This window comes from Antedon bifida, chromosome 3 (assembly GCF_963402885.1).
Source record: "Antedon bifida chromosome 3, ecAntBifi1.1, whole genome shotgun sequence".
Taxonomy (NCBI): Eukaryota; Metazoa; Echinodermata; class Crinoidea; order Comatulida; family Antedonidae; genus Antedon; species Antedon bifida.
The window spans coordinates 13036787-13064288 of NC_136228.1; the positions used below are offsets into that span (position 1 = coordinate 13036787).

The 27502-nt window shown below is 33.5% G+C and overlaps 1 protein-coding gene, 1 long non-coding RNA gene and 1 pseudogene across 4 annotated transcripts in view; 1 reads left to right on the forward strand and 2 right to left on the reverse strand.

The window, feature by feature from the left end:
- LOC144838616 (uncharacterized) overlaps positions 1 to 27502 on the forward strand; it is a 311214-nt gene that overhangs the window by 239177 nt on the left and 44535 nt on the right. The gene's annotated exons all lie outside the window — the stretch shown is intronic.
- LOC144837628 (uncharacterized) lies at positions 4203 to 14236 on the reverse strand. Of its 2 annotated transcripts, XM_078692824.1 has the most exons (11): positions 14119 to 14236; positions 12070 to 12287; positions 11618 to 11726; positions 11174 to 11223; positions 9091 to 10663; positions 8632 to 9060; positions 8456 to 8528; positions 8181 to 8302; positions 7746 to 7804; positions 6992 to 7078; positions 4203 to 6409 (listed from the first exon to the last, which is right to left on the reverse strand). In XM_078692824.1, exons 2-11 carry the CDS (start codon positions 12281 to 12283, stop codon positions 6273 to 6275), a joined length of 2853 nt encoding a protein of 950 aa, XP_078548950.1. In that variant the 5' UTR covers positions 12284 to 12287; positions 14119 to 14236; the 3' UTR covers positions 4203 to 6272. The 2 variants fall into 2 exon arrangements, with proteins under 2 accessions (XP_078548950.1, XP_078548949.1); XM_078692823.1 differs by having other exon boundaries at positions 8632 to 10663.
- LOC144838614 (ethanolamine kinase 1-like) lies at positions 15935 to 27248 on the reverse strand (annotated as a pseudogene). Its single transcript, XR_013611667.1, has 8 exons — positions 27072 to 27248; positions 18295 to 18554; positions 17862 to 18002; positions 17511 to 17621; positions 17318 to 17427; positions 16473 to 16633; positions 16209 to 16282; positions 15935 to 16001 (listed from the first exon to the last, which is right to left on the reverse strand). The product of XR_013611667.1 is annotated as an ethanolamine kinase 1-like (transcript).

Consider the following 27502-nt stretch of genomic DNA (forward strand, 5'->3'; position numbering starts at 1 on the left):
ATGTGGTCAAGGACCATTCCATTAATCCATTTTGGGACCATTTGGGACCATGGTCCCAATTCTGGACCACTTTTTTAGTATACTATTCAGACCTGCTAGTGTTAAAAGATAGGACAGAATTTTCCAAAAACCGGCGAGCAGTCTTAAAGTAACAAATAAACTAAAATTGCATTTTCTCGAGAACTACTTGTTCAAAAAACTTCAATTTTGTACAAGAGGCAAGAGTTATAACCTGTGATTTGTAAATTTAAAACATAATTCGATTTAATGTACACGTTTTTTGATGCGAGTAGTTTAAAAACCCTATTTCTTTTCAAATTCACTCGTTTGATTTTCGCGTTGCTGTTCTATTGTTAGTCAACTGAAGCTATTGTTAATTGAAAGGCTTGTTACATAACCATTACACCAAACTCGCATACACATGCTTGTAGTGAAATTAGCCTAAATCACAAACAGCATTAAGACATACACAAATATATATATATATTTCTTTTTTACCGGAGAAATCTTATGTAGGAGAATTTTACAGTAGGCGGAGGTATGCACTCTCGGAGTGTCTTTCTAGTTCTAGTTGTGTTGTGAGAAAAAAAGCCAATATTTTTAATTATAGATTCTGTAATTCACTGTTTTAATGTCATTATTATAGGTTATATCCTCTGGAAATTGGAATAAATTATCAGATCATTTGCAACAGATTTTTCCTCTCTTTTGAAGCTCCTCTTTCATTTTTTTACTTCTTCTATTTGATAAACCTGCAGATCTCACATGCCCATCCACAACCATTTCCGACTCCCACACGACGTCCCCCCACCCCACAATAACCAGAAAAAGATAAACTATAAAACTTGTGTCGATAATAAAAGGGAATCCACTATAGAGTGTCAAATTCATGCAGTCAAGCATCACCCACTCTGCCGCTACCATCGCCCCAACCAATAGACGGATTCAAACTCCTGCATCCAACCCCCTCCCCTTCCTCCAAGCCCCCACCCCCGCCAAGTTAAAAATTGCAATGCAAAAGATAGGACATAAAGTTAAGTTTTTAGACCCTCGCCTCCACCCCCTAACTATTTCAAAATCCTGGATCCACCACTTTCCCCTCCCCAACATTGAACCAATCAATGATTTACTCAGGTATGTTAATGCTACATAACAAATATTGAAGCCCTGATGTGAAATTTTATTTAATTAAAGGTCAGCATGTAAAATATCACATTTTATATTAAATATTGGTTTTAAATTCTATATTTTTTTTACTGTGATGGTTGGATTCAGCAGTAATTATTAATTAATAATTATCTGATAATTATTTAATTTCCCTTAGTAATGCATAGCAACAGTTACTATGGTAACTACAATTGAGATATTCTTTAGATTTATCATACTTATCTTATACAAATTTAAATTTGTAGATTATTAGTAGGCATGCCTTATTTGCATTTTCAAATTACCATTTCACAAGGTCATATTCGTATTAAGGACTTTCTTCTGTGATTATTTTTATTCATGAAAACCCCATATTTTATTTACAGCGGCCACCTCCCTTAACCGACGCACTTTGAAAAGCCTGTTTGTTCTTCCTATCTAATTAGTGCATTTGGTACCTACCGTAAGCGGTCACCTCCCTTAAGCGGCTACGGCCACCTTTTTTACTAAAAATTAGATTTTTTGTATCGTAAATTACCTCCCGTAAGCCCCGAAAAATGTGATACTTATTGCATGGACCTATGAATTAGAGGTCCATGTTTATTGTATTTCTTTATATATTAGCTTTATTTCGAAGCGGTTTAAAAAACATTTCTGTGAAGAACTACACAGATTTTGACTTACCATTTTTCATATGATAAATGCTTTTAAAATGTGTCTGAAAATGATAAATAATATTAAACCACCTGATTATAAACAATAATACAATTAGCTGGAAAATTGAGAGGCTCGTTGCGTTAAGAACACTGAATATCGTGCATAGCCATAACACGTGATTTTGGCCCTTTATCGGCAAAACCTCCTGTAAGAGGTAACCTCCCGTAAGCGGCCACTTTTCCAAGTCCCGAGGGTGGCCGCTTACGGGAGGTTCAGCTGTATTAAAAAAAACCCAATTATCCTTAGTTATGCATTGAAACAGGTTCTAAGATAACATAAATAATACATTTTGACATAATTTGACCCACAAATGACCCTTTCACAAGATCAGACTTTTTCTGTGATTTTTGGGATTCAGTAGATAATTAAATTTGGGAAAAAGTAGTAAAGCTATGTAATCAATATTTTGTAGTCATGAAACCCCGTATTAAAAAGATTGTACTTAGTTACGCATATAAACAGTTGCTACAACACACTATAGGTAAATTGTTGATGTCATTTGACCTCAATGAAAATGTAATCATTTTTTTTCCATCAAAACCCCATATTTTATTTTTAAATTATCCTTAGTTATGTATAGAAACAGGATAACACTAAAGGTCAATTTTTTAACTTTATTCAGATTTGTCAAGACTTTTTTCTGAGATTATTAGGATTCAGCATTTAAAGTAACTTTGGGAAAAAGTAGAAATATAAAACTATGTAGAAAAAGTGTTTTGTATTTATGAAAAAACCCTTATTTTTAAAAAATATTTTCGCATAGAAACAGTTACTATGGTAAAATGTTGACCTCATTTTACCTCATGAATAAATTTACAAGGTCAAGTTTGTCATCACTTTAATTAAGATTATTAGAATGCAGTAGAAGTAAAAATATTGAGAAAAATTACAAATGCATCAACCAAATATTTCAATGCAAAATACTGTTTTTCTGGCAATTAATTGAAATAAACCTGGCAAAACATTCTCGTATTTTATCTAAACTATTCGTATGACTCTAGTAGCATTATGACAAGTCAAATATACATTTTATTATTGGATTAGCCATATTTAAAATTTGTTTGTTGATATTTTTTTTGTATTTTATTGTATTTTCCGTATTTTCCTGGCAACACAAAACCTATGTACGTAATTTACCCCAGTATTTTTTTCGTGATTATTGTTGAAAAACCTATTGACTATCAAATTACAAAACCTCATTGATAAACACCACTCTGGAAGTTATAGGTACGTTTATGAGGTATACTTTTATAAAAAAAATATTGTTTAAAAACACCCCTTTTTAAAATAATGGTATCAACCAAACTCCATTTTGTAAATTTTTTTTTCTACAATAAATGGAACTCAATACTTGGTTGTTTACACTGCTATAAACAAAAACTGTATACTGTAAGTATTTTTGGTTAAAATAAGTATACAAGTTTGTACTTTTTCACTATAGAAAATTTGTAAAAAATGGCAAAAACATCAACATTTGGATAATTGACCGTTGTCATGGCAACGAAGGCCAAAAATTAAAATGAATGATGTAGATATGCTTTTTATTGAAGTGTCTATTCATGGTAAAAATTTGAGAGAAATCCATTTTTTTACATCTGCCACCAAATCTTTGATTTTTACAGACAATGTGCTTTAACCATTTATTTTATTCAAGGTCAGCGCAACATTTTAAGTCTGATTTGATTAATTACATTATTATAATTATATTGATTAAAATTATACTGAAATAACATAACTTTTACTGATCAAATAATTTGATTACTTGTAAAACCATCGATATCATAGTTTGGACAAATTTGAATTTATTTGGTAATTATTATGCATAATAAATGTTGACCTTTGACCTTATGTCAACTGATGAAATTGACCCTATGTAAACTGATGAAATGATGTATTCGCTCTTTTACAGTTTTTGTTAAATACAAGTTTTTATTGGTTTTAAAGGTTTATTTTATGTTTTTTATTTGGTTTTCATAAAAATGTAACAAAAGACCAAATTGTGCTTCAATAAATTTGTTATAATACATATTACATTGTTGTAATTGGTCAATTTTGAACTTTGACTCCTTATATCTCGAAACGCTTCTTATCTATTACCTTCTAGATTCGTAATCTACGGTAAATTCTGGTCTAGAAAAGTTGGATGGAAATTCTTCTTGCTTATTTTAATCACATCCTATTCATTATCACTGTGATTTTGGATACAAATGATAAATCCAACACAATCTGGAGAAAAGGATCATTCAAAATATCAAGAGATTTCCAAAATTATCGGAAGTACTACACGAATGGGGAGATTGATACAAAAAACACTTGAATTAGAAAATATAAAAATAAGCTGCTTGGTACAGAAATTTTATTTTAAAAGTTAGCTTCACGATTAAAATATCATATATATAACATTATAATAATAAAAAAATTCTTATAGATTCTAGTGAATTTTAAAAAGAGGCTAACTAAAATAAATGTTTATTAGATTCAGTTTTTAATTACTGTACTACAAATAAAAATTATGCAACACTTGATTTCTTGTTTTGGAATGTAGCTGTCTAAGAGCTTAAATTTATAAACATAAAACACAATTTTATTTCTACTTTCATTATAAAAAAAATTATTAATACATTTGATATTAATTAAATTAAGGAATTCATTCTATAAGTGCGTACAGTAGTTGGATGTTTTGCCTCTAAAACCCGGAAACACTGAATCAGACTTTTAATATGCCATTTTGCAGTTTTAATAAAGTTATTCATTTCCATAAAAAAAACAAAAATAGCATTGTTTTACTTTAAATTATAGTTTTTTTAGTTAAATGACAATTTTCTTGATCAAATTTTTTGGCCAAAAAAATTTGTTCAGGGGACAATATATTTTCAATAAAACAATTATTCCAAAAATAAACTTTTTTTTAGAATTATTAGTAATACTTTTTCTAATACCTAATGCTGAGTTGTACTATATTCCATTTCATATAATATCACATTTTCTTATAATTCCTTTGTAAGGAAAGAAATTCAATAACTAAACTGGGTTTACTTTAGATTTAAATTATATGACTTTTGAAAACAAATTGGTAAAATTAATCTATTATTTTTTCATTTTAATTAAAACTATTATTTAAATTATATGACTTCTGAAATCATATTGGTAACATTTATCTATTATTTCTCCCTTTTCACTATTTTTTAAAAACAAATATTAATTTTAAATACACCATATTTTTACCAGTTATTATTAATTGTACATTTTTCTGAATATTTTAAACAGTTTTTCAGCTGCAAAGTTGTAAGTGGAAAAACAAAATGATTGGTGACTACTGCAACTTCTTTAGATTATTAAAGTAATTCAAAATAATATTGGTTTAAATTCCTAATTCAAGTACCATTTATAACAAAAACTACATCAACAAAACTGTCAATGAAACATTTCTTGATATGAAATTGGTAAAGCTCGAGATATATACATTCAACTCTCGCAATACCAGACTCTCTAAAAACTGGAAACTCCCCCAATACCAGACTTTTCTTGAAGTTCAAACAGTCTCAAATTCATTTCATTTCATTAACAAGGCCATATACATGGCTGCAGTCGCATGCTCAAGTTAGTGTTTACCGACATAGTGAGCTGTAGAGTCGCGTCGCACGCAACTAAAAACACATTCTGGAAACCAGACTTTGCAGAAAACCAGACATATTTGGCCAGCCCGAAGGTATTGGGAGAGTTGACTGTACTGTATTGCTCACCAATATCCTTTTCACACTGCATATTAAGTTGTTACAACTTTTTAACAATTTGTAATATAATATATCCCGACGTCATACAACTTAACCTTGAGAAATTATAATTTATAAAATGATACCTGATGATGTCCTGTGACTGGTCAGTTAAATACCACAGTAATTGCACAGAAAATCTTTAAACTGGCAAGTTTATCTCCCAAGGATTTTCCACAAAATTACCCTTAAGGCCAATTTACACAGACGAGTGGTAATGGTAAACGGAAAACCGTGTAGCTTGTCCCTCTGCATCTGTATTTATCCTGAGGAGGAACTGCCTGTCCGCTCCACATTTTGTGTAAATGGTCATAGGAATAACATAGATTATATATTTTTATTACCTTTGCTTACCGCTCGTCTGTGTAAATTGGCCTTTATACACTGGATACAATTTGTTACTATTTGAAAAAGGTATATAATGATATTGAACTCTTACGAGTTCATACGAATGAACTATATACGAATGAACTATTATTACAATGGCAGTGGCTATTCATATTGCGTGAACAATCGCACCTTAATAAGTCAAATTTTTTAATCAAAATTATTTGGTAAAGAAATCATATAACCATTTAAAAAAAATATACAAAGCTCATTAAGTAGATTCCATTGTGTAACCACTCTTTTTTACAGTCACCTTTTAACTTTTTTCAAGGCCTGTTTTAGTAACAAATCAAAGTCTGTTTCTTTGGCAGATGAGGTTTTAATATTTGATGGAGCTTGTCCATCATAACCATATTTTAATTCATCTTCTTCTTTATGCATGTTATCTAAAATAGAGAAACAAATGTTAAATTTAATCAAGACAGAATGGTATGTCCACAATGACTCAAGGACTTTGTCACATCGATGTAACTGTTCTGTGCAAAGCATACCCACCCTCAAAGTCAATAAAAGCAGTTTGTGATATTATTAGTTACACCCTGCTTGTTCACGGAATACGGGAAACATCTACGTTCTGGTTCCATATTCCATGAGGCCGAATGGAATATGGAACCAGAACGCAGATATTTCCCGTGGAATATGGAACCAGAACGTAGATATTTCCCGTATTTCGTAAGAACAAGCAGGGTGCAACGATTTTATCTCTTAGTGTACACATATAAGCAATTGGACTTGTGTCATAAATTTAATTAAACTTGGTCTAAGCTTCCATATACAAACAACTGTTCCAAACAATACATAAACAACGCGCGCATAGAAACATCAAACAGGTAATACGGGATATATTACCCTTCTGATCCGCTTGACTGAGTAAATGGGCGTAATATGGAATTATATCTCATACATATTGACCAATCGGATTACAGAATTCACATACACTAAGAGATAATGCACCATATCTAACTTACCCAAGTCTGCATAAGATGTTCTACAAAAACTACGTCTACCACCAAAACAGATGTCATATTTCGGATAAGTTGGGTCCTCATTACCAACTGTAAATCCAAAAAAATAATTGTTCATGTTTTTAATGATGAAAACTAAATGTGAACATAAATAAAGCTAGGACCCGTTCATGTTTGGTTATTTACCCAGGTAAGTTAGTTTCATGAGCCAATTATTACTAAGTTTGGTGCATATGATTGGAAGTACCATTAACGAGGCTAAAAAAGACTCAATTTTTCGTTACAGTATATGGTCCTAAGTTATGGAATGAACTGTCTACAAAAACTACATTTTGTAAAAACCTTAAAATATTTTTAAAATCTGTAAAAAAAAACATATATTTCCAAATACAATCATAATGTGCCATAGTTAGATTTTTTACTTGTTAAATGAAATATCTAAAACATTTATGAATTTTTTTAGGATTATAATTTATAGATCTACCATTAGCTAATGATTTGTCATGCAGTTGTTTTTTTGTTGTTTTTGTTTAGGGGTTGGTATTTGACAAGTTCTTTTACTTCTTCTTCCGATTCATGAAACAGTTACCATTTAAGTTATTGTAAATGTATGCTTTTTTTTATTTCTTCAACTGTTTCTAATAAATGTTGAATGAATTCTTCAATAGCCAGGTAAATACCCAAGTCTGAATGGGCTCATAGACATTTGCATCTCAATCCAGATGCATCCACATAAAAACGAGTGCAAGGTACTTACACTCAACTGCTGCATACGCATCACATGTGTAGGCAAATGTCACAAAGCAATAGTTGTCGCTGAAATGACAATAAACACTGATTTTAGTACTTTTATTTCTTAATGTTTTGATTACTTAAAGCTGCTCTATTAGAGTGAGTGGCTGAGCGGGTAAGACAGTGGAACCGTAATCCATCCATAACATCGGCAAGGGTTCAAGGCTCACTCTCTCCATGGTTCTGGTGGTAGAACATGTCTCCTCGGACTATAAACCGTAGGTCCAGTGTACAGTGTTTGTGTGCACTTTAAAGAACCTAGTACATCTTTCGAGACAAGTAGGGGTTACCCTGGTGTACTAGATGGACAGATGAGAGAGCGCCATATAGTGGCTGCCCTGACATGACCCTTAGGGGATTCAGGAGACTTTCTTTACTATTAGATGACAAGTTTACTAACCCTTCATCTCTGAAATGCAGCGTTATGCGTGTGATGTTGCCAAATTTACTAAAGCGACTGTTGATTTCACTTTTAGTTGTTCCCTCTTTAATGTTACCAATATATAGCACACGACGATCCTCCTACAACAACATTTATAAATTAGTTTATACAGTATAATAATAAAAAATAAAATGACATTTTTAAAAATGTATGAATTTTTGAATGAATATAATTTATTGTCAATAAACTTCAATGTTGCATATATCACAGAGCCGATCTCATCTCTAACTTACCCACTCCTTTTCCTGTCTTTTTTGTCTTTCAAGTCTTCGCTCTCGGCTCACTGAACGATCTCGTAAATACCGCCTTTGGAAGGAAAAATATTTTAAGATTAATTGAATATGAAATACTTAGCATGTTATTATCAATTAACAAGCATGTAATTCTAAACACATAAATATTTCTTTACCTTCTTCTCTCTGATGACCTATGTCTGCGTGAGCTTCTTGACCGTGACCTTGAATGGGATCTTAAACGACTTCTACTTCGCCAACTTCTTTTACGGGAGTGAGATCGAGAAAATGACCTGGATCTGGAACGAGAGCATGACCTTGACGGACATGTTGAACACGATCTTGACCTTCTACGACGAGAACAATGTGAACTGGCTCCAGATGATACCGAGCATGAAGAATGTGAACTACGTCGGTATCGCAGTCGACTTCTGCGACCTTCTAATCTCCTGGTTGAACTTGAACGAGAATGACTACGTGAAATACTCCTTGAGTGACTCCTACTAATGCGGCCTTGCAACGACTTACTATTTCTTGATCGACTATGAAATGATCGGCTTCTATGCGTGCGACTACGATTTCTTCTACTTCTTTGTGATCGACTTCTTTCATATGAATGTGAACGACTCCGTGACCGTCCATAAGACTTTGAACGGCTTCTGCACCTGGTAAAACTTTGGGATCGGCTTCGTGACCTTCTGTATGGAGAATGTGACCCCACATTCGGTTTGTCTTTATGCACATCATTTTCATCACTACTACTAATCTCACCACTTTCACCTTCATGTACTGCAAGGTTTAATTGATTGTTTATTTCATTCGTTTTTTGCTCATTTCTGAATTCGCTAGTTTCCATTTCAAACTCATTTACTTTGAATACGGCAACAGCTTCTGTATCACTAAGGTCCATATCAATTGTATCAACTTTTACAATTATCTCTACTGGTTTATTCTCGGTTTGACAATCAGCTACACTTTCTGTTATATTAGTTTGTGCTTGATTGCTCTGTGGAATGTGAGCGCGTTTATTTGTCCTCTCTGTTTCTGGTACAGGGCTTGGCAGTTTTTCATCTTCAGATAACTGTTTAAACTGATTTGTTTCTGTGGGTGCCTGATCATTAGTAGTGATGGCAACATTTGTTTCAGTTAGTTCTTCATTTACTTTGGTCTCTGTAGCATGATCTACATCTTTTATCGCTGTAAAATTGTTAATCTCCGTTTTTTGTTCTAATAAATTGTTCTCTTTCATATCCGGTAGCACTTTATCACTTGCCTCAGAGTCTGTTTCTGTTGTTTCTGCTGCATTCATGAGGTTTACTTCTGTTGGATGGGCATCTAATGGTACTATACTTCTTGTCTTTTTCAATTCATCAATAAGAGCATTGATTCTGTTTGCATCATTCTGGTCGATTTCCATCTTTCTATCAGCAACGCTTAAATCTTCTTGTTCATCTTTTTTAACATCATCTTCATTAGGTACAGCATTTTCAACACTATCTTTACTTGTTCGCAAAGAAGTTGGTAGTTCATTTAAACTTTGAATTTTTAGAGTTTTCTTTTCTGGGATTGATGGAACTTCCAGCTTGCCAAACTTCCTCTGAAACTCTTCTCTGGCTTTCTGATACATTTGATCTAGCTTCTGTTGTACATTAGCAGTTACTGGTGAATTTGGGTTTGAGATCATTCTAACATCTGGCACATTCTGGTGACTATGACGACATTTCTCGTGGTGGTGGTGGTGGTGATGATGGCGGTGACGGTGATTTCTTTTCTTAATCTTATATTTACCCATGTAAAGTTCCTTTTTAATCTCATCTTTTTTACCAACAGATGGCATATCATGGACATCACCATTCTCTTTGTTACCACTTACAGGTGAAAGATTATTATTCATTTTAGTTTTTATAGGTGAAAAACAATAATCATGATCAAGCAGTGTAGCATTCCATAGAATAGGACTGCAACTTCTGCTACTGTTACAACTGCTAGGCTGACTAGCTGGGAGGCTGTTTGGTGCACTATTCGGTAGACTATTAGAATGGCTAGATGGTAGGCTAGACGGTAGACTAGATGGTAAACTATTGCTTGCCAAGCCAAGTAAATGAGGTTTGCGGTTACGCTTTAGTGGTAGAGTTACATTCTCTAAAAGGATGGTTGATTTTCTCTTGACAGGAGCAATCTTCTTGGTAATTTCTTCTATTGAAAAACCTGTAAGGTTTAACAATACAATATTTCATTTTATTTCACTTTCATAGCTTAAAAAAAGTGGAGGAGCCGAAATGAAAGCCTAGCTTGTGAATTTCAAACAGAATAAGTCTTACACGCTCAAAAGATGTATTTTACAAGTGTGAAAACTGAATACTCATGATTTCACGATTAAATGAATAGAGGGTAAAATAAACTTCTTCAATGGCTTTTAAAACCAATAAATTATTTTGACATCATTATTCTATCATTATTGGTACTCCCTCCAGCCAAAAAAAAAAGATGATCATAGATATCAAGACCATTGTAATTACAATCATGTACAAAATCCAGCTCCAAAACAATTGGGTGGTTCATCCAAAATATCACTACATATGACTGAGTATAATCCCATGTTCTAGTAGAATCCATTTAGGCTAAATTATGGTATTATCCATTGTTAATGTAATCCAATTATAATCCCACCCCTAATGGTCAACACATTTGGTACCCATTAAAAATATTTATACATACTTGTCAATTGTTCCTTGCCAGTTTTTCTTTCTGTTTCAGCTGACTTCTTACTGAAAGTATAAGCAAATTATATATTTAACTTGATTGCAATAAGTATCAAACTGGGATTTATAGAGTCTAAAGATCCGTCAACACTATCAAACGTTATGAGACAAAACAATGTGATGTGCTCATATATGGACACGATGATGTAATATTATAATATTATATTTGGGCACATCACACTTTTTTTTGTCAAACTAGTTTGATAGTGTAGACAGAGCTATCTCCAAATATGGTAGTGATATGATGTCATGTCAACTTTATGTGACAAAAAAATGTGCCATATTACAACCATATTTGGGCTCATCACACTTTTTTGTCCCTCTAGTTTGATAGTGTAGACAAAGCTTTAGATTGATTCAAAGCACCTTTCCTAGCATGTGGATATTGTTAGCTACATACCAGAGATTATTGTTAGTTGGTGATGTGACAGACATTGGTGGTGTACTGCTTGCTGCCTCTGACTCCTCAAACTGCTCAAGTAAACTATTCACATCACCTGCTTCAATACCTATAAAACAAATCATAAAACAAACAAGTGTTAATGTTAGTTAGTATGGGAGTATTCGATGAATGGGGAGAATATATTCATTCATTAAAAGCCTGAATGTTCGACTAACTGTTCTAAAAGGATTTAGGTGCAGGGTTGAGCAGTTGAAGCATACAGTAAGCATGCACGAAGGAACCAATCACGATATATAAAATATTTTAACTTGGTCCTCCACCAGTCAAAATGAACACAATCATTTTCACACCTTGTTACTTCACTAAGAACATCATAGGGTTGTTTATTAAGGTTACGAAGCCAAACAATGTAACCTACAAAGCCAACAACTTAGCCTACGTTCACTCACCTATATCAAATTTATCTTCAGCTTGGAAAAAAAAGTTTTTATCAAGTATGAAGTCTTCTGAGGATGCTTTGCTGGTATCAACATGTTCAATCGTAATGTTTCCCATGTCATCATGCATTCTACTCTGACCAATTCCATCACCATTGTTCAATATTTGTAAATAAGGATTGAGAGAAGTATCACCTAACGAGTTGTCTTCTAGTAAGGACACCATTTTTCTGTGAAAAAAAAAATTATAAGTTAGAAAAAAACAATGCTCAGACTGGGTATGCACTGGCCGAGTTGCCTAGGCTTATACTAGGTACAGGGAAAAGTGTATAATTTACATGAATAGATTGCCTAAAATGTTTTTTACCATTTTTAATTTTGGCTAAAGACCGATTCATTTGGCTAAATAAAACAAATTGGACATTAGTCATTTTGTCTACATTTTAAAGCTACTCCAGTCAGGTAAATATTTATAGGCCATTTGGGGGTTTTCCACAACTAAATACAAGGCTAGCATTATTACATTTTGCTAATTACAATGCAAAAGATAGGACATGAGATTAAAGTTCAGCATTTTATACAACTTTTAGGCTCTGGGTACCCCATTTAAAAATCTCAAATCCTTGAATACTTTGGTGTATACAAACACATGTTACCAGAAAGAACAACACTTCTGTTTCATTCAATACACAGTACAGTACCAGCTTTTCTTCTAAGTACATTACTTTGTTTTTATTGAAACAATGAACATTATATTGTTCATTGTTAATGTTCTTTTGTTTATATCCCCTTCCATATCCTGCAATCTCAATTGTTATTTCATGATTCCAACAAAACACAAATGTATTGTTTGTTACTGTGAATGTAGATCAGACCATTAAATTGTGATTTCTTTAAATTAATTTAACCAAATGTTCTAAATATTTTTATATACTATACTATGAAATTCTTATTGAGGATGAAATAAAGTGATTTTACTTGATTTCATATAATGTAAACAATAAGATTTATAATAATAAATTGAATATTGGTGGCAGCTTGGAGAGACGCTTAGGGGAATAGAAAGTTGTTGTTGTCTACACCTGTGTGCAATTCAACCAGGTAGTCTGCAAGCTGCAGGTCAGATTCCCTCATGTACATTTAGGTATTCGACCATTTGGCATTTAAAGGCCAAGCAGCATAGTATAATACAATATTAATACTGCCCTAGGCCTACCTACTGTATACATTAACTAATTTTCAGTCATACTAATCTATGCCAGGTATCATCTGGTAGGGTTTTATGATATAAAATTATATCAAGTACATGTTATTAACATGCTCTAATGGTAAATTTCACATATATATTTTTATATTTCCAGAAGCAAGTGAAAATTAGTTAAAATATTGTTAAACTTTTCATTCTAAATGCGTCAATCCACACAAAATATCACTTGTCAAACAAAAACATAAACTTTTAATCATTAATGATTTTAATCAGTATTTTGACTTTAATTATTAACTAATTTTGATTAAAAAATATAAAACGTACAATAAAATTATTAATATAACATTAAATGTAATGTTAGGATACTACTTTACTTAATAACATTTTATATCATAAAATTAAAACCCTACCAGGCCTTATTAGTATGACCCCAAATTTTTAGGCCTAGTTTGTTAGTAGTTTAGGCCAGCCTAACTAGTATTAAATATTATTTATTTATTAAATTAAACAAATTATCAAATATCAACACAAGATCAAGAAAGAAGAACAAGAAATTGATTAAATATTTATGATGTTCTGTGTATTGTTAATAGCCTATATGCTTATTTGTGTTTACCTGTTCTATATAATAAGCTTTCAATCTGCAAAAGTTTCATACATAATCATATAGGCATAGTGAGCTAGGCTCAGAGTGTGTAACCCAACCCAGTAGGCTAGTAGTCTACAAGCACTCATCATGCCATGCTTGAACCGTGTGCGTGGTTGATCCGCGTGGTTAGCCTAGGCTAAATCGGCAGATTTGTGAAATGTTAACAAAAAATAACTTCAAATACAATAACTATATAAATACCTACCTCTTTCACCATTCACTTCAGGCTTTATATGGTCAAAAATATGTATTATAACGTCAGTATTTATTAAAGTAAGTTTAAACAAATTTCATGCACGTGTCGCCATATTGCATGCTTATCATCGTCCAACAAATCTCCTCGAGCGAGTCGTCGAGTAGACACGCGTGGCGATGACGTCATTTTTAAAGTCCACCAGCTAAGCAATGTTTGTGTTTTTTTCATTTTTTATTAAAATAAAAAAAAAAAATCAGAGAAAAATACCACCGGAATAAAACGACATCAGAATTATCGAATATTGTGTCATTTGCCTTTACACACACTCAATCCAGCCAATCAAAAGACATGATAGGTAGAAAAATGCACGTAGCAACAAGAACATTCCAGGCATTAAGAATATTTGTGAATAATGAACTCGAAGAGTTGAGTAACAGTTTGAATTTGGTATCAAAGTTTCTGAAACCTGGAGGCAGGCTTGCCGTATTGACATTTCACTCGGACAGAATCGTGAAAAGAATTCTGCAGGGAAGACATGCAATGGAACCTGGTAAAAGTATACATCAAAAGAAGAGAGACAATGTTTCAAATAATACAGAAAGTGGTCATGAAAATCCAATTAAAATCTGGTCTTTTGACGATAAATTCATGGAACCATCGGAAAAGGAGGTTGAGAAAAACCCAAGGTCACGATCAGCGAAATTGAGGAAAGCTATCAAGTTATAAAACAGATATTGTAAGTGAATCATGTTTATATAAAGCTAGTAAAAAGTCTGTCAAAGTAGTTTGACAAAAAAAGTGATGTGCCTAAATATGGTAGTGATATGACATCATCACGTCTATATATGTTCACATCCCATTTTTTGATAGTTTAATAGTGTGACAGGGCTTTAGACAGTGTTTGTGTATCATTTGTTGTATATCTAGTATTTCACCTCTACATCTATGCAGCAGCAATGAGTGAATGTGAAAGTCTACTTTGTGTACTGGAACATTATAGGGACATTGGTACAGTAGATCAGGGCACTTCATTTTAGGCCCTGGTCCCATTTATTTCAAAATCCAGGATCCGCATGAGAGGGTAATACATTATCATGTTGCACCTCTTGTATCATAATTTAAAGTTAAAGAATGCGATTTTTGTAAATAAATTTTTCTAAATATCCATAAATAGCAAATTTATCCAGGGGAAAATTTCATTTTAAATTTTGTTTAGCAATATTGCTAATCAAACTGATTTTTGAGTCGAGAAACATAGTTTTGTATTGTATTTTTTGCTACACAAGTTTAGAAATCTGTAGCAAAACGGTTGTTTTGTTTTGTATAGCCTTTTGCTATGCTACACTGGCGAAATTATTCCCTGTTATCATAGAAAAGTTTCTACAATTGATGCATTGGAATTATAGTAGGCCTAGTTAATATTCTGACTAATCATGCATTTTAACGCCTGCAGGTACCAATTTACACTCTTGGTTAAAGAATCACTGTGTTGGCTTGGGAGACGAGCACTTAGTTTGAGAAGGATCAAGATGCAACAGAGAGAGAGAGAGAGCGGAACAGGGTGTTTAAAGTTAGCTTTTTATTTCTAGTAAACTGTACAAGTTCAATAATATTTATTGAAATCAGCAAAATAAAGGATAAATAATAGAACGGAACAATTAAAATTTAGTCTAATAATGTTCTGGTATTAATAATATATATTTCATTACTGAAAAAAAATTTCAGCCAATTAATAAGTAGACAAAGACAATAAGTGAAATTGAGGTATTGATCGTCAAATTGTGGTATTGATCATCAAATTGAGGTAATGATAGGTGGACCCTGATGTGCGTTACAAAGCCAGAAATTCTTCCTTCTTCTTGTAGTATTCATCTAAACGTATAATGCCATATCTAAAAAAAAAATAATAGATTTATTGTACTACTTAATTTGGTAGTTTATAAAAGTATACACCACCAAATTTTTGATTTAATTGGTTTGTAAAATGCTATTAAAATGCTCTTGTAAATGAATTTGAAGCATATAAATACATGCAGTTTAATAGATAAACTTTAAAACTTCAAAGAAGGTCGACTTTAATTCAATAAGGTCAGACTTACTGTAGAAAGTCAAAATCGATGACAGAGTTGTAAGCTTGAATTATGCCCCATAGTCCCCAAAACATATGAGAAGCCTTTATAGGAGAAAATGAAATGTTAGTCAGTTTAGATTTTAGAATCCTCCAGTCTAAAAATATACCATCCCCTAGCACCCCCGCCGCCTCTAAAAAGCGGCTTCATTATTTTGTAACCTAGGATTACAAACATTTTGTTCACAACATCCCTGTTAAGTAACATGAAAATTGTGTTTAAATATTAACCTACCAATGCAAACTTATTAACAGTTGCATAAAATCTTTCTAGTTGTCCATCTGTGATTGGTCCATCTATATTTTTCGCTTTGTTCCAATTGGTCAAATATTCTCTCAACCATTTCAACTGATACTCTTTTCCAGGATAGAGATTGTAGTCAACTTCATCAATACCTGTAGTTAAAATCTTTCTTTATATTAATTTGAATACATTTACATACAATATAACAGTTTTACTTTACAGTAGTACTTAAGTGTACCCATAAGAGGTACCCCATCTCTCCCGGTCAATCCTCCACTTACCGGCATATTCATTGAAATGGTTAGCAATATCAAAAGCTTGGTAGCTGTAGGATGCATATTCTTATTATATAAGTTAAAGAATGCGATTTTTGTAAATAGATTTTTCAAAATAGTTTTACTTTACAGTAGTATTTAAGTGTACCCATAAGAGGTACCCCATCTCTCCCGGTCAATCCTCCACTTACCGGCATATTCATTGAAATGGTTAGCAATATCAAAAGCTTGGTAGCTGTAGGATGCATATTCTTATTATATAAGTTAAAGAATGCGATTTTTGTAAATAGATTTTTCAAAATAGTTTTACTTTACAGTAGTATTTAAGTGTACCCATAAGAGGTACCCCATCTCTCCCGGTCAATCCTCCACTTACCGGCATATTCATTGAAATGGTTAGCAATATCAAAAGCTTGGTAGCTGTAGGATGCATATTCTTATTATATAAGTTAAAGAATGCGATTTTTGTAAATAGATTTTTCAAAATAGTTTTACTTTACAGTAGTATTTAAGTGTACCCATAAGAGGTACCCCATCTCTCCTGGTCAATCCTCCACTTACCGGCATATTCATTGAAATGGTTAGCAATATCAAAAGCTTGGTAGCTGTAGGATGCATATTCATAGTCAATGAATGAAACTTTGTCTGAAAAATAAAGATTTTAAACCAGATAGAGTTTGCGTATTTTACTCTGTGTACCTAATAATTTTATATACATTTTTCATAGTCAATTTACCTTTGACCTTATCGAAGAAGATCATGATGTGTAAAAACAATGTTGTTATTGTCTTGTTTTGTCAACACTTCTTCTAACAAATCGATTTCTTTTGACAGAATATCAGCACTAGGATATTCTTTCAAATATCTGTAGAATGAAAGTAATTTTTATAAGAATGTAATTAAATGGCAATCAAAAGTTTTTACTTATTAATTATTGAATGAGCATTGTTTGATTTTTCAAAAATATTTGGAGCATTCAGCTCAGAAGTTTTTAAGTGTGTACTTTGTCTTTTCAGTTATAAATTAGCATCACCAAGATTTACATTAATGGTCTGACTGAATAATTTTATAAAAGTATTTTGCAGAAGGAAATGATGAAAACTACTTTTCATTTTTAAGAGGGTCATCAAATTTGGCTGGAAGTGACTTTTGCCATTTTCTGAGTGTTTTGAAGAGTGTTGGTTCTGGAACAGCGCCCTCTGGTGGCTGAATACAATGCATTCGCACCAATTCTTTTGCAATGAGCCTGTATAAAAATTGAAAACAAAAAAACGTAATGAGATAAATTATTCTTATTTAAAGCTATGACAAGGCGAGAAAAAAAAAACAGACAAGGCAAAGATGGTTTAAATATAATTATTAATATAAAAACGATCTGTGCTGGGGAATTGTGGTGGGTGGTGAAAATTTCAAACGTCTGCCTCATGCACCTGTATGATAATTGTTCACAAAATATTAATTATCTGGTTTGCCTCTGCAAGTCAAATTATTTTCACAGACAAGACTTCTTTTATGTACTGATTACAAGAACTACTAACTTTGCTATCTGTTCATCACGAACACTTTGCATTGTCAGCGTCACACCAGTGATGTAATCATAACAAAGTCCATTGTTGAAGATAGCATACAGTTCTGGACCACAATCGGCAGCAAAAAGAATTTGAAATGTTTTAATCTCGCTTTCACGGTCAATAATCACTTCGGTCTTCAAACCATAAATGCGGAAAAGTACCATATTGGACTTGTTTTCACCCAAGTAGCATCCTATCAACTTGTTTGTAATACCCGATGTAAATTTCTGTGACAGTGAAAACTGGTTTTTAATATTTATTTAATAAATCTGAATGCACTGGGTTATAATGTGCACAAAAATGCAAAATTTCTTATTAATGATTTATTGCCTCAAAAACATGAAAAATAAATCATTTTGTAATTATTCACTTCAAGAAAAATAATATAAAAAAAAACTGTTTACAAATTATTTTGTCAGTTGGAAAATATATCTTTAATAATTTATAGGCCTACATTATTCTTATCAAGATTTCGATCCAAGTCGGCCGTAAACCGTCTCGGCCAAAGTCAAGTCGGCCCCAAGTCAAGTCGGCCCCAAGTCAAGTCGGCCCCAAGTCAACTCGGCCTCAAGTCAACCCGGCCTCAAGTCAACTTGGCCAAAAAATAATCGGTCAACTTGGCCCTGTTAAAGTATGGAACGCAAAAAGTGCAAATGAAGGGGATTGATAAAATAATATTTCTTCACATTTTTTTACCTATGAATAATTCCTTTTTTCCTTTTAATGAATATTAATAGTTAGACAATAATTAACACATTTAGCAAAAAAAATAAGAATGATTTTACCAACTTTCCTTTATTTGCGTTTAATGAAATTTCAAATTGCACAAATTGTTTAAATTGCGCATAACAAACAATTGATTAATAAGCATTCATACTATTATTTATGATTACAATGAACATTTGATAATAAATAGGAACACATTGTAGGCCCAATAATGATGATGCACGTACGTGGGCGCGTATGTTCGTTCGTGCGTCAAAATTCAATAAACATATCCGACATTTATTAAGTCTAATAAGATTGTTTGGTTGAATCATTGAGGTATAAAATAATGTTAACTCCATTGTTGAATCACGCGTAGATTTCTTCAGTGTATGCATTTGATTAGACGACAGCATCTGAAATTCGTAGCTGCGCCTCCCTGCACCTTTGGCAGCTATTTCGATATCTACAACTGCTACATGTTTTCGCTGACCGGGGGATTCCCCTTTTTTAAAAACGCAAATCATGGCCAAAAACTATATGTACAATAATTTTTTCTATGGACAAATGGTGGAACGTAAACGTCTTCGATTTACTAAAATGCGGTACCTGCACGTGTTTTTGTAACACACGGGTACTTCTATTCATATCAGCAACGAGATCATTTTTTTATATATTATTATTATATTATATTTTTTATTTTTTCATTTTTTTTAAAGCGTGGATAGTAATAATCATAATAATATTAAGCACTTTTTGCGTTCCATACTTTATTGTGGCCGAGTTGACCGATTAGTTTTTGGCCGAGTTGACTTGAGGCCGAGTTGACTTGGGGCCGACTTGACGTTGGGCCGACTTGACGTGGGGCCGACTTGACTTTGGCCGAGACGGTTTGGGGCGACTTGACCTGCACCCCTTATCAACATGCAATTTTCTTTAAAGATGTATTGTCCCTTGAAACACAAAAAAATGAAGGTCAAAATATTCTAAATTTAAATTGGCCATATCAAAGTACAGTAATATTGAAGTTATTCACTTTAAGTCGAAAATTCAAGCCAAAAGCAACAAGTTTACGTAATTAACAGGTAAATTAGTTTGATTACATTTCGGGCGCTAGTTCCGTTTCGCACCTGTCATTTATTTCGACTCAAAATTTGTTAAGAACCTTTATCGTGAGTACCACACCTTAGAATTAGGCCTCAAAAATACTTTTACGAAGGAGATCACATAAAAAGTGACAAATAAATGCTTTAAATTGATGAATTTACAGACGTGTTTCTCGCACATCGGTTCGTCAATTTCGCATACGCCATGTTCAATGTTGTTGTTTCTATGGAGCGCCAAAAGAGCAATCATAATAGAGGGCTAAAAACTCAATATAATGCGTATATTTAATGCATTTGTTGGTGAAAATTACGTTCAATTTTAATATATTTTGTCAATGCAACAAAACCCTAGGCCTAAATCAGCATCACTACCTAGCCTAGGCCTAAGACTAAGAGGAATATTATTTAGATCATTGAGGTATAAAAACTACAGTGCATGTAATATGATGATGAACTTGTCGATTTTCATTCTTAAAAGTTAACGAAAACTGCGAAAACCATGTACAGTATCAACAGTAACATTTTTGTTGCATTGACATTGACAAAATATATTAAAATTGAACGTAATTTTCACCAATAAATGCATTAAATATACGCATTATATTGAGTTTTTAGCCCTATTATGATTGCTCTTTTGGCGCTCCATAGAAACAACAACATTGAACATGGCGTATGGAACCGATGTGCGAGAAACACGTCTGTATATTCATCAATTTAAAGCATTTATTTGTTACTTTTTGTGTGATCTCCTTCATAAAAGTATTTTTGAGGCCTAATTCTAAGGTGTGGTACTCACGATAAATTTATTTAACAAATTTTGAGTCGAAATAAATGACAGGTGCGAAACGGAACTAGCGCCACATTTCGTCTAGAAAATCGTCGCGAGCGAAAGTAAACAAAGATTTCAAACCATGAGTATGCATTATGCATAATAGTAGAGCAGTTAGTGCCATAAAAATAGCCAAGTTGTGCACTTTATTACCAAAGCATGAAACTTGCCACAAAGTTTCTTTGATGTATATAGATTAAAAATATCGGGGGGTGCCAAGTGTCCAACATCCGGTATGGCGGCCATCTTGATTTCAAAATGGCCACCATAAAAACAAAAAGTGTTCATATCTTGGCAACTATAAACAGTAGAGACTTGATTCTGGTGTTAAATTGTTCACAAACCACATATTTCTATTTGCTCTAATGAAAAGTTTCGTCAAAAAATGACCGGAAATGACGTTTCTCCCAGTTTGACCTTTGACCTCTTATCTGTATATCTCAGTAACTACTTATCATTTTCAATCGATTTTGGTGTCATTTTGTTCAGAATAGAGACATTTATATTTGTAGTAATGAAACATTTTCACATAAAATGACTGGAAATACAATTTATAACCTTTGACATAATATATAATATGTGAACATACTGTATGTGGTTTACATTGGTATAAATGCACCTAATTTTTTTTAACGAAATAAATGACACTGCAAAAATGACCAGGAATTATTATTCTGAATTTTTGACATTTGATGTGATAGGATAGGCGTAAAGTATGACAGATCACTGAGAAACAGCAATCACTGAGCTCATCTATGCCAACTTGTTTGCTAAACTGTGATGTGTCAATCGTTAGATAAAAGTTTTGGTCCTCTCTCCATCATCTTTTTTTTTTTGCAATGTATTATACCATATGGACAATTGTCTGAAATAAAAGTTGAATTGAATTGTTAGATGCCATTTGGAAATATTTTTGATGTAAAGTAGCATTCTTTCGTTGGGCTCTTTGATGTTGCATATAAGACAAGTTCGGAAAGTTTTCATTTTCATGAGTTAAGAGAATACCGTCTTTCAAAGTACTTACTACAAACGTATCCTGCATTTGTGCAGTAGACCTACTTTCATTAGTCAGAAACTCAGATAATTCTTGTTCATTTTCGTTGCATCTAAAAAAATGTACTCCATTTTTATGGTAATGGGCCTTTGCTGTAAACCATCTGAATCCTTTTCCTCGATTTTCTCTACTCATTGATTTTTTAGCAAAATCCGAACCAAATCAATTCGTAAAAGACATCTCAATATAATTATTCAAGTAATTCTCAAATTAGTGACATGGACCTACAATATACTGTTCTGTACAAGACCTTTTTAGGCATCCACTTGTGGACTTTCACTTTGAAGGTCTTGGTCTAATCATACAAGAAACAATGTCTGATTTAATCAATCAAAGTAGTGGGTCCAGACAAAGAAGGGGATGTAAGACCATCCACAGACAAAGAAGGAGGTATAAGACCATCCACAGACAAAGAAGGGGGTATAAGACCATCCACAGACAAAGAAGGGGGTATAAGACCATCCACAGACAAAGAAGGGGTATAAGACCATCCACAGACAAAGAAGGGGGTATAAGACTATCCACAAACAAAGAAGGGGTGTAAGACCATCCACAGACAAAGAAGGGGGTATAAGACCATCCACATACAAAGAAAGGGGTGTAAGGCCATCTACAGACAAAGAAGGGGGTGTAGGACCATCCACAGACAAAGAAGGGGGTGTAAGACCATCCACAGACAAAGAAAGGGGTGTAGGACCGTCTACAGACAAAGAAAGGGGTGTAAGGCCATCCACAGAGAAAGAAGGGGGTGTAAGACCATCCACAGACAAAGAAGGGGTGTAAGACCATCCACACACAAAGAAAGGAGTGTAAGACCATCCACACACAAAAAAAGGGGTGTAATACCATCAACAGACATAGAAAGGGGTGTAATACCATCAACAGACATAGAAAGGGGTGTAATACCATCAACAGACATAGAAAGGGGTGTAATACCATCAACAGACAAGGAAGGGGATATAAGACCGTTCACGGGCACAGAAGGGGTGTAATACCATCAACAGACAAAGAAAGGGGTTTAATACCATCAACAGACAAAAAAGGGGGTATAAGACCATCCACAGACAAAGAAAGGGGTTCAAGACCATCCACAGACAAAGAAGGGGGTATAAGACCATCCACAGACAAAGAAGGGGGTGTAGGACTATCCACAGACAAAGAAGGGGGTGTAGGACCATCCACATACAAAGAAGGGAGTGTAGGACCATCCACAGACAAAGAAGGGGTGTAAGACCATCTACATACAAAGAAAGGGGTGTAAGACCATCCACAGACAAAGAAGCGGGTATAAGACCATCCACAGACAAAGAAGGGGGGTATAAGACCATCCACAGACAAAGAAGGGGGGTATAAGACCATCCACAGACAAAGAAGCGGGTATAAGACCATCCACAGACAAAGAAGCGGGTATAAGACTATCCACAGACAAGGAAGGGGGGTATAAGACCATCCACAAACAAAGAATGGGGTATAAGACCATCTACAGACAAAGAAGGAGGGGTAGGACCATATTACCGAGGAAGCATAGGCCTACAAAAAGAAGATGCAATCAAAATAGGCCTACCACTTGGAAAACAATAAATTGTAGAATAACTGAGGCTTGATTGTTGAAATATAAAGGGTTCTTTGTAAGGTCATTAATAATATATTGATATAAACACGATCATCATACTATTCATTTGACATTCAAATACAGTCTATCTCGAAAAGAAGCTCATACTATCACCTTTTCGAGGTTTTACGGTATTCCATAACATGTATGTTATTTCCTCTGTCAAACTATTAAAACTTTTAGCGAATCAGAAGGTGCCAACATCATTGAACTAATGGTACCACCAAGCACAATGTTTACCAATTTTATGTACTATATACAATTTAAGTCCATTAATCATTTAATATAATTACGCCTATCAGGTCAAAGTTCAAAATTAGGTGCCTTTAAGACCACCAAAAACCACATACAGTATATTCACATAATTAAAAATAAATAATTAAATGTCAAAGGTCATAAATTGTATTTCCGGTCATTTTATGTGAAAATGTTTCATTACTACAAATATAAATGTATTTATTCTGAACAAAATGACACCAAAATCGATTGAAAATGACCAGTAGTTACAGAGATATACAAATACGAGGTCAAAGGTCAAACTGAAAGAAACGTCATTTCCGGTCATTTTTGGACGAAAATTTTCATTAGAGCAAATAGAAATATATAGTTTGTGAACAATTTGAGACCAGAATTAAGTCTCTAATGTGTATAGTTGCCAAGATATGAACATTTTTTGTTTTTATGGTGGCCATTTTGAAATCAAGATGGCCGCCATACCGGACGTTGGACACTTGGCACCCTCCGATATTTTGAATCTATATACATTATAGAAACTTTGTGCCAAGTTTCATGCTTTGGTAATAAAATGCACAGCTCATGTCATTAACTGCTCTACTATAATGCTAATTAGGATTGTTTACAACTCGTCACGGTTGAGAAGGTATTTTCACACAGATCGTGAGGAATTTTTTTGATTATGCATACAGAGTAGCCAAACAAGCGCGTTTCATTATGGGATATGTTTTGATCGAAAACTTTGACTGGAAGTCAAAGTTATTTTTTAAACAAAAAAACGTCTGTATTTCAGTTAAATGATTCTTTTTTCGACAAATTTTTGGTGATAGTTAATAACTATTATGATAACTTCAAAATGACCCACCTTTTTTCGAAATCTGTTATTTTTTATTTTTTTTGGAATTAGTCAAAGGGACAATACATCTTTAATGATAGCTATAGAAGAGATGTTGCTAATCTAGGCTAGCTATTAATTATACTCTACTATACTTCTAGGCAGCTTGAATAGCAGTTAATATGGGTAGTAACAAGGTGCGAGGCAGCGAGGCACGCGAGGCAGGGAAGGCATGCGAGGCAAGTCAGAAATTTATGCGAGGCATCGTTTTACCATCATCAAAAAATGCGAGGCATCATTTTATCATTTCTCAAAATTGCGAGGCAGGAAATCACCGAAATTGAAGTAGCCTAGGCCCGCTAGGCTAGTTCCCTTTTGCACCTGCCTGTATTTTAACCAACTTTATCCTGAATACAACAGCTTAGAATTAGTAGGCCTACTTTAATGAAGAAAAATCACATAAAAGTAACAATAAATCCATTAAATTAATGATTTTACAGGCGTGTTTCTCGCACACTGTTCGCGAATTTCACTTATTCAATGTTCAATATTTTGGTTTCTATGGAACGCCAAAAGAGCAAAATTAATTAGAGGGCTAAAAACTCTGTGGAATCCATATTATCTCACCTCCATTATTTGGTGAAAATCACGTACAATTTCAATATATTTTGTCACTGTCAGTAAGGAAAAATGTTACTGTTGATACTGTACACGGTTTCGTTAACCTTTTAAAGAATAAAATAGAAAAATTCATCATAATATCCTTAGTAGGATGTCCTAGGTCTAGACTAGGTAGTGATGTTGATTTAGGATCGATTATTATTCTTTGAAAACAGAACAGTATCAGCAGTAACATATTACAGCATTTTTATTGACAAATTTACAAATATATTGAAATAAAACGTGTTTTTCACCAATAAATGCATGAGAAATTGACGCATTCCACTGAGTTTTAGTCCTCTATTATCGTTTCTCTTTTGGCGCTCCATAGAAACAAAAATATTGAACATTGAATAAGTGAAATTCGCGAACAGTGTGCGAGAAACACGCCTGTAAAATCATTATTTAAGGATTTATTTGTTACTTTTTATGTGATTCTTTCATTAAAGTACTCATGAGGTAATACTTCTAAGGTGTGGTATTCACACGATAAAGTTAGTTATCAAATTTGGAGTAAAAATACAAGCGAAGGAAACTAGCGCCAGGTTTATTAGTACGTACATGGACAACAATAAATAAAAATCGTTCGTAATATACCTAGCTTACTAAAACAGGAATAGTGTATTACACCAATTATTATTATATCAAAATTGATTAAATTATTTTCTACATAGGCCTCTTATCTAGGTTAGGGCTAAGCATATTAGCTAAAGTTTAATTTTAGGCCTAGTATTACAATTAGTGTCGGACGTAAATCTTTTTTCACACGCGCTCCAGAATTCTCTCGCAATTTTTTTCTTTGCGGCATGTTATTTGATCGGCATATCAGTTACCTTTTATTCACCGCCAGTTATTGAACAAGTCCTGGCAATCGCTGTTCACCTTATTTGCGAGAGAGGTACACGTGTTGTTCCTAGAGAATGGAATGTCAAAAATGTCTTTGGCACGCCGCTCAGAGAGAAGTCTGTGCGTTGCTGCTGAAACCACGTGCTATAGGAGGAGAATGCACCACAATCCTCTGAGATGAGGGCTGAACATTCCGCTACCTGCTAAATAGTAAAGAGGGATTTTCCATCTCTTGGGTCTACTGGATCGAGGCGCAGGGGTGTGACAAAATATTATTTTCACTCTGCTATGTTCGAGAGACATGTTAAATTAATTGTAAAGTGAACACGCTCGAAATGCCAACAAACATGGCAGTCATTTGATGAGTGTGTCGCTATAACAATTATTGTTTATCGAAATTTGAAGACTGTCGTTCAGATTTTTGAACCGTAGTTTGGGCACTTTTGTAAAAGTAAAATTTGACACGATATGACTTGAATGAAAAAACAATCGTTACATAAAAATAAACAACATGATGAGTGTATACACGAATCTATTTAGATACGCTTGTATCGATTGATTATTAGGCCTATAATATAGCATAATAGCACGTTAAGATATGCCTCGCACCTTTTTGAAATTGTAAACTATATGCCTCGCATGCCTCGCACTTTTGGAAATGATAAAATGATGCCTCGCACAAATACTTGGCGTGCCTCGCACTTTGTCAACACTCAGTTAATATACTGTAGGATTAGGACCAAGGTCAACTGGCCCCACTAGCTGGCTGGGATGGAGGGATGGGAGGAGGCCTACTCTAGCCTAGTTAGTATTAACTATTATTGTAGACTAGGTTTAGGCCTAGGAAGTACACGTGTTTCTACCTTAAATTGAATATCGCCTTGAGTCCAGTTGGGTCGCACAACACTCATTAATTTTAGGCAGTCTTCTTTTTCAAATCCATCTCTAACAGTAACATCAATTCGTGGTATATTAACTGTTGTGGAATCGGTGAGAATAATGAGGTGAACACGTTGTTGCAACATGTTGTCTTTATTAACTTTATTATTCAACAACTGTGTTGGGTTGTCTATAAGAATAAACAAAATACACTAAGTAGATAGTTCTGTAGTCAACAAATACTTCGAAACATATGCTAAGTTTGGTTTATTTTAGGCCTTTCATATTATTAATTATTTTATCACTGTAAACAACACTTAACTGTTACATGGAGGTTTCTTCTTAAAAATTTATATTCATTTCAACTCTCAAAACATAAATCATGATTTTTCTAAGATAAAAATGTTAATAAAAT